Source organism: Octodon degus, unplaced genomic scaffold (assembly GCF_000260255.1).
Source record: "Octodon degus isolate 3935 unplaced genomic scaffold, OctDeg1.0 scaffold00098, whole genome shotgun sequence".
Taxonomy (NCBI): domain Eukaryota; kingdom Metazoa; phylum Chordata; class Mammalia; order Rodentia; family Octodontidae; genus Octodon; species Octodon degus.
The window spans coordinates 5,922,320-5,928,595 of NW_004524674.1; the positions used below are offsets into that span (position 1 = coordinate 5,922,320).

The window sequence follows — 6,276 nt, forward strand, 5'->3', positions numbered from 1 at the left end:
TGCACAAACACAAGACACCTCTGCAGAAATATAAACTTACTTTATAACCAATATAATTTCTATGCTTTTGACTAATAGCACACCCGGGTTTCCCCCATTCCCTTTGGCCTTGAAGGAGGAAGTTTAAAGCTGTTCATGGGAGCATTAGGGATCCAAGGCTGTCAATAAAGAGGGTGAAAATACACTGCAGAGTGAGTGATTCAGCCCTGAGAGAGGAGTGTGAAGTATATAAGGGTGACTGATGGGCATGAGAGCAACATCTAAGGAAGGAAACTACTGCCTGTAGTGATTCACCCTGAGAGAACAGATGGAGAATGGGGTTGGCTGTCCCTTTCACATGATAATAAGGTCAGAGGTCACCAAGATACTGTAGTGGATGCAGAAGTGTCAGTCTGGTGAAGTTTGGGTTAGTGGCTGTTATTTAGTGTACGAGTGGTAGAGGAAGCGCAGCTGGTCCCAGAAGAAGAGGGAGAGGATGGTGTGGGGGCCGAGGCGGAAGTAGGAGGCGCCTATACCCTTGTACATGCCAAAAATGCCCTCTGTCCGAGCTGTCTGCAGCAGAGCGTCCAAGATCCCCCGGTACATAAGGCCCTGGATCATGTTGGAGAGGAAGGGAGAGCACGGAAAAGGATCTTGTCAGAACCCTTACCCTTGCAGGTTGCATTGAAGGATGTCCCACCTGTCCCCACAATCTGCCTCCGCCCCACCCCCAGCGTTCCTTGCCTCCACTGCGGAGCACTTCCTTACCTTGCCCTGAATGTCTGTGGGCTGGTTATAGAGCCTTGTGCTGGCTACATCAAAGGGTGTCATGGCCAGAACTACTGCGATGCCACTCACCATCGCAGCTGCCAGAGCCACCTTCCAGCTTTGGGGAGGAAAGATCTACAGGATAAAAGAGGAAGAACTTTGTCAGTCAGCCAATCATTCAACCCCTAGGACAGGACAGGCTGTGCCCGGGGGGTGCTGAGTACTGTAAGTCTGAAAGCTTTTACTCCAGCAGTTATAACCCAATGTGGAACTCAGTGAAGGAAGGCGTCCTCTATGGGAGGAAAGGACAAGAGAACCCCATGAGAAGAGTCCTCAAGCCCTCCTGTTGTTCCCTCACATCTGCACAGTGACACTGTTGTCCCCCCAATTTGCCCACCCCTTCTTCCCGGGCATGACCCACCCCTTCCCAGGTAGTACCTCCCACTGGCTCAAGAGGTCCTTGGTGGAAGAGAAGGTGCAGAGCTGGGTGGAAGAGCCGACGACAACTCGGGGCAGGCCACCCAGGGCCCCGCGCCACAGCCCCCCCAGTCCATGTTTCTGGCCAATTTCAGTTAGCGCCTGAAACATGCCCTGGTAAGGGGAAGACCATGGGGTCGGGCTCAGTCATCTCACCATCAGGGGCTGCTGCTCCTAACCTTATCAAGGATTGGTCCTTAGCACACTTCTTATCCAGACTACCAGTCCAATCTGAGCTTAGAACCAGAATGTGGGTCCCCTGCCACCCTAATGTAGAGACTCAAGCATATTGTTGGGGCCGGGCAATGCAGCAGGAGAAACAGCTTCAGGAGATTTAAGGAACAAGCACACACGAAGCTCTGGGGGCTTCAGGGGCAGAGTGGGGTTGCACTGATGGGCTGGGCAGAGCAGTAGCCAGGGTGAGAGCTGCCAGGTGCAGGCAGAAAGCTGGGAGGAAATGGAAGGGGCTAGTTGAGCACTCCAGCAGCTCTGGGGACCTCTCACCTGATGCTTGTACTGATGCCCTACAGCAATTTCAGACGCTGCTTGTGCCTGTAGGTGTGTCTTCACCTGAGGAAAAAGTTTCACAGCTCATGCCCCACTGGCCATCTTCCCATCCTAGAGACCCCCTCAGACTTCCTTTGGGATATTAAGCAATGAATACCCTTTTAATCTGTTAGTTACTGTTGTTTCCACTTAATAAAGTGGTCATGAGACTTCCCTTGGCTCCAGTCCCAAGGAACTGATTGCTTAGCACTGCTAGATATTCCCCCCCCACACACACACATCCTCTTTCCCTTGGGCATTGGGGTAGAGATGGAGAGACTGGAGAATGGCAGTGTTTCTTTAGACAGTATTTCATGTTAGGCAAGACCTGGGTGCTAGGCCTCTCATGCCAGCTCCCATTTCCACATCAGAGCTGCTACTACTTTGGCCAGGCTCTGTCATACTGGCCAAAATGTGCTTTTTGGCTCCCAGGGCTCAGGGCTATGTGTTCAACTGACTGTGGAGTGTCTTTTTCTTTGCTTTTCTTTCTTTTTTTTAGATGCTTCATGTGATCCTCCCTCAGCTGCTGTAGCTGGGACTATGGGTGTGTGCTGCCGTCATACCTGGCTTAAGCTGACTTTCAAAAGGCCCTGAAGCCCACAACATGGGCTCAAGAGCAGGCTGCCTCCTGCAGCACATTTTGCCTTCTGCTGTCTTACTGTTTACTTCACCTCTCTGGGCTTCAAGCTTTTGCCACTTCACTTATATCTGATAATTCAAAGGAGCAGACTGTCCATTTGTAAATATGTGATTCCCCAGGGCCTTCCTGATCTCTACACTTGCTGATGAATGCTACTCAAATTGCTCATTTTTATCTTTTTTTTTTTTTTGTGGCCAGCTCAGCCCACCCTGGGGGTGGGGCTGGCTGGCATGTGGTGCTGGAGGATCACACTGTGGTTTGCCTAAGCTTGCCTAAGCAGTCACTTTAGACCACTGAGCTATCTCGCCTGCCTGCTCATTCTTATCTAATCAAACTCAGCTTCAAAATTAGGCAATATCAGCAAGGCATGGTGGTGCATGCCAGTAATCCCAGCACAAGGGAGGCTGAGACAGGAGGATCATTGTGAGTTTGTGACCAGCCTGGGCTACAGAATAAGCTCAAGGCCAGCCTGAACTACATAACAAGACCCTGTTTTAAAAAGCACCAAAGGCTATAGTCTTCATCACGATTGATTGAGTCCATTGGTTGGATGTATATAGGGGACATCAGAAGGCCCTAAATCCTGCCAGCACCTTACTAAAGCCCTTCCCTGCTTCCAAGGGGACAGCACCCAGCTGCCTATACTCTTGTGAAGGACCAGGTTCCCACTCTAGATGATGTCTGCTCCAAAGGCCCCAGGCAACACCCCTCTTCTTACCATGTAGATGGGGCTTCCCAAATAGGCTCCCATGACCCCGGCCAGGCCCCCAGCTGCAGCACTTCGGACAGGACTGAGGGTGCCTTCTGCTGTGTGAAGGTAGCCGCTAGAATCGGCCAGCCCATAGGTGCCCAATCGGATGCCATTCATCAGGAACTGGTACAAGAGCGCAGGGGCCAAGCCCTTCTGCAGGGCAGCCAGGCCATCCACTTTGCCAATGGTGAAGAAGGCATGGAAGACATTTCGGTAGTGCCGCTGGTAGGTGCCTGGGGCCTGCAGTTCTCCCTGTAACTGCATCCTGGTTTTCACAACCTCTAAGGGATTGGTGAACACACAGGCCCCGCAGGCTGCCAGACCACTCATCAAGAAGTCCATGGTGGGACAGCAGTAGCCTCAGGGGAGTTGGAAATCAGGTGAAGACCTCAGCTACTGCAGTCCAGGCTGCAAGAAGTAGGAATTTAGAGCTCTAGAATCAAGCGTCAGGGTCAAATGTCAAGAAGTCAAAGGAGAGTTGGATTTGGGGAGTGAGGGGCTGGCAAAGGAGAGAGAGTTGGGTGCAAGGCAGTCTGGCAAGAAGGTTATGACAGGGCCGTTGGCCAGGGGATTTGAAGTCAAGGAGAAGCAGAAGGCAGGAGCTGACAGGTGGGATGCTGGGGCTTGCAGGCTACGGGGGCGGGGAATAGAGAGGGGAAATGAGCGAGGAGGTAGAAGCCTGAGGGACAGGAAAAGAAAGCCAGCAGGAGGTAAAGGATCCGGGAGAAGATCCGATCGTGTCCCCGGGACAGCAACGACAGCTGGATCGGGAAGGCAGTCTGGACTCCAGCCTGTGATGAGCGTACCGAGGTAGCTACGCGAGCCCAGAGCACCTTCACCCGGGTTAGCCTGTGAAGGCCAGGCCGCCACACTCCAGTCGCTGGAGCGCGGCGCCAATCGGGACCTAGCAGAACGGCAGCCAAGAGCCTTAGCCAATCCGCGTCGAGCCGGCTCCGCGGCCAATGGGCGGCGCGCTGGGCGACCCGGCCCCCCCGGAATCCGCTGAAGCTGTTTCGGTAGAATTAACTCTCCCAGCCCTGGCAGGAGCCGGAGGTGCACTCGGGCTCCAGAAGGACCCCCCGGGCGCGGAGCTTCTGTCACTGGTGGGGAGAAGTTGGACCCTGGGTCCTCGGGTGGATACAGGCTGAGCGCAAAGTTGAAGGCGTCTGGCTCCCTTCTTTCGCCCTCTATCCCATGTCGTCTTGGCCTGGGGTGGCCAAACTTCACCTAGTCGGGGCGCCAGGGGCAGGGTGGGGCGGAAGCTACAGCTGGTCAGGGAGAGATGGACGAACCTGCCGGACCGGCCCTTTCTCCCGAAACGGAACAAGACGTTTGTAGGTTCCAGCGCCGGGTGTGGCCGGCTGAGGGCGCCAGGCATAGAAGCCTTGAAGGACCCCGAGGGAGCCTGATCCAGTTCTTAAGCCCTTTTGATCCTCACAGCTAGTGGAGGAGAGGGCAGGGCATTTGATTCCCTCTACAGTCAGGTGTGGAGTTACAGAGAACCCTGAGCTCTTGTTCTTTCTCGCGATTTTGGTTAATTTTGGTTAATCACAGAAGAACTTCCGAGAAGAAAGACTAGGGGAGGGGCCGGGGAGATGGCTCAGTGGAATAAGCGCTTGCCCGGCAAGCTCAGGAGTGTGAGTTCAATCCCTGGTTCCGCTAAAAAAGAAAGAAAGACTGGAGAAACTAGTCAGCAGTTGAGAGAAGAGCCTTAAAAAGGCGGTGGGGATAGGAGATGGTACCTCTGGCCTTCGTAAGAAGAGGCAGAGGGTTCTCCAGTCAGCTGCCTATCTGCGTTGCAGTTGAATCTTTCTTCTTACCATTTGGATTACAGAGCCAAATTGCTTCATATCTTAGAGCACCCCCTCCCCCCGGACCACATGTTCCCCTTTATTATAGTTCAGTCGGTTACCACAGATAAACATATTGGCTTAGGCAGGTCAACTGCCAGCCAGGGAATGCTCTGTGTCTCCCAGAAACAAGGAGGGTAGTGGGCACCGGGAGAATGCAGAAGCAGGCCTCTGGTTGGCCTCAGACCCATGGTGCATCCCAGAACTGACTGGGCCCTGTTCCCCATTTCTGGGCCCCACAGCTTACACGGACTCCCTTTCAGGAAGTGCATAGTTGCTGTGAGGTGCAGCACCTTAGGGCCTCAGCAAGCCAAGCCAGGATCAGGAGACAAGCCTTCCCCAGGGCAGCACCAGCCATGGCCATGTAGGTCTCAGCCAGGAAGGAGTGGGACAGGAAATTGATTGGAAGTGGCATTCAACAGATTGTAAATGCTAGGCTGGCAGCTAGAACACAGTACTCCAGAAGGATCAGAGGGACAAAGGGAAAGGGAGTCAGAAGTTGGACCTAGAGGCTGGGTTAGCTGCTCTCCAGAGAGAATGGCAGAGGAGAGAACCAATCACAGGATGAGGCTCGAGCCTGAAGGACCATCAAGAAGAGGATTCTGTGAGGATCTGAGCCCCTCTCAGGGAGGAGAAGCCACTGGAATATCATGCTCTGGATGGTATGAAAACCCTGGTACTGAGCTCCACATGGAGCGAGGGGGCCCATGCAGCTAGCCCATGGGGCCTCTGTCAGAAGGAGGAGGGTGGGGACAGGCAGCTGCCCCCTAGGTGATCATTCCACCACCACCACCAGCAGCACCATACCCTCCCTCAAAGCAGTGGCTCTTCCCTGCTTGGCACAGAACAGCCTCAGGCTTAGATTCACCCCCTGGATATGGGGTGAGGAAAGGCCAGGAATCAAGTCCTTCAAGCAAAGAACAACTTAGCAGGATGTGGCAAAACAGAGCTAAACTAAACCCCTCCTGCCTGCCTGTCTCACCAGAACCCCTCTTCCAACTTTTTGCTTACAGTGGAGATGGCACCTGGCACTTCTTCCTGGGCCTGAATGCAAATGCCCAGAGCTGTCCTGTGGCCAGGAGCAAGTGGGGCAGAGGCACAGGCTCCTCTCTTGAGAGCCCTGTCTCTCCGTCCTCTGAGCTCCCCTCCCTCCTGCCAATCCAGCAGAGGAACTACGCTTCCAGGAACCCAGTGGTCAGGCAGAGACCCCAGAAGCCTTACAGACCCAGGTGGACCAGGCCTCTGGCAAGCACCTGATTATTTAC

General features: G+C 53.9%; 1 protein-coding gene across 3 annotated transcripts; it reads right to left on the minus strand.

Annotated features, from left to right (window-relative positions):
- Positions 1–19: 19 nt before the first annotated feature.
- Positions 20–4,642, minus strand: Slc25a35 (solute carrier family 25 member 35). 3 transcript variants are annotated; one of them, XM_023723377.1, is made up of 6 exons: positions 3,968–4,641; positions 3,129–3,569; positions 1,729–1,794; positions 1,186–1,338; positions 748–882; positions 20–591 (listed from the first exon to the last, which is right to left on the minus strand). In XM_023723377.1, exons 2-6 carry the CDS (start codon positions 3,501–3,503, stop codon positions 418–420), a joined length of 903 nt encoding a protein of 300 aa, XP_023579145.1. In that variant the 5' UTR covers positions 3,504–3,569; positions 3,968–4,641; the 3' UTR covers positions 20–417. The 3 variants fall into 3 exon arrangements, with proteins under 3 accessions (XP_023579145.1, XP_023579146.1, XP_004638510.1); XM_023723378.1 differs by having other exon boundaries at positions 1,186–1,326; positions 3,129–4,642; XM_004638453.2 differs by having other exon boundaries at positions 3,129–4,641.
- Positions 4,643–6,276: the final 1,634 nt, after the last annotated feature.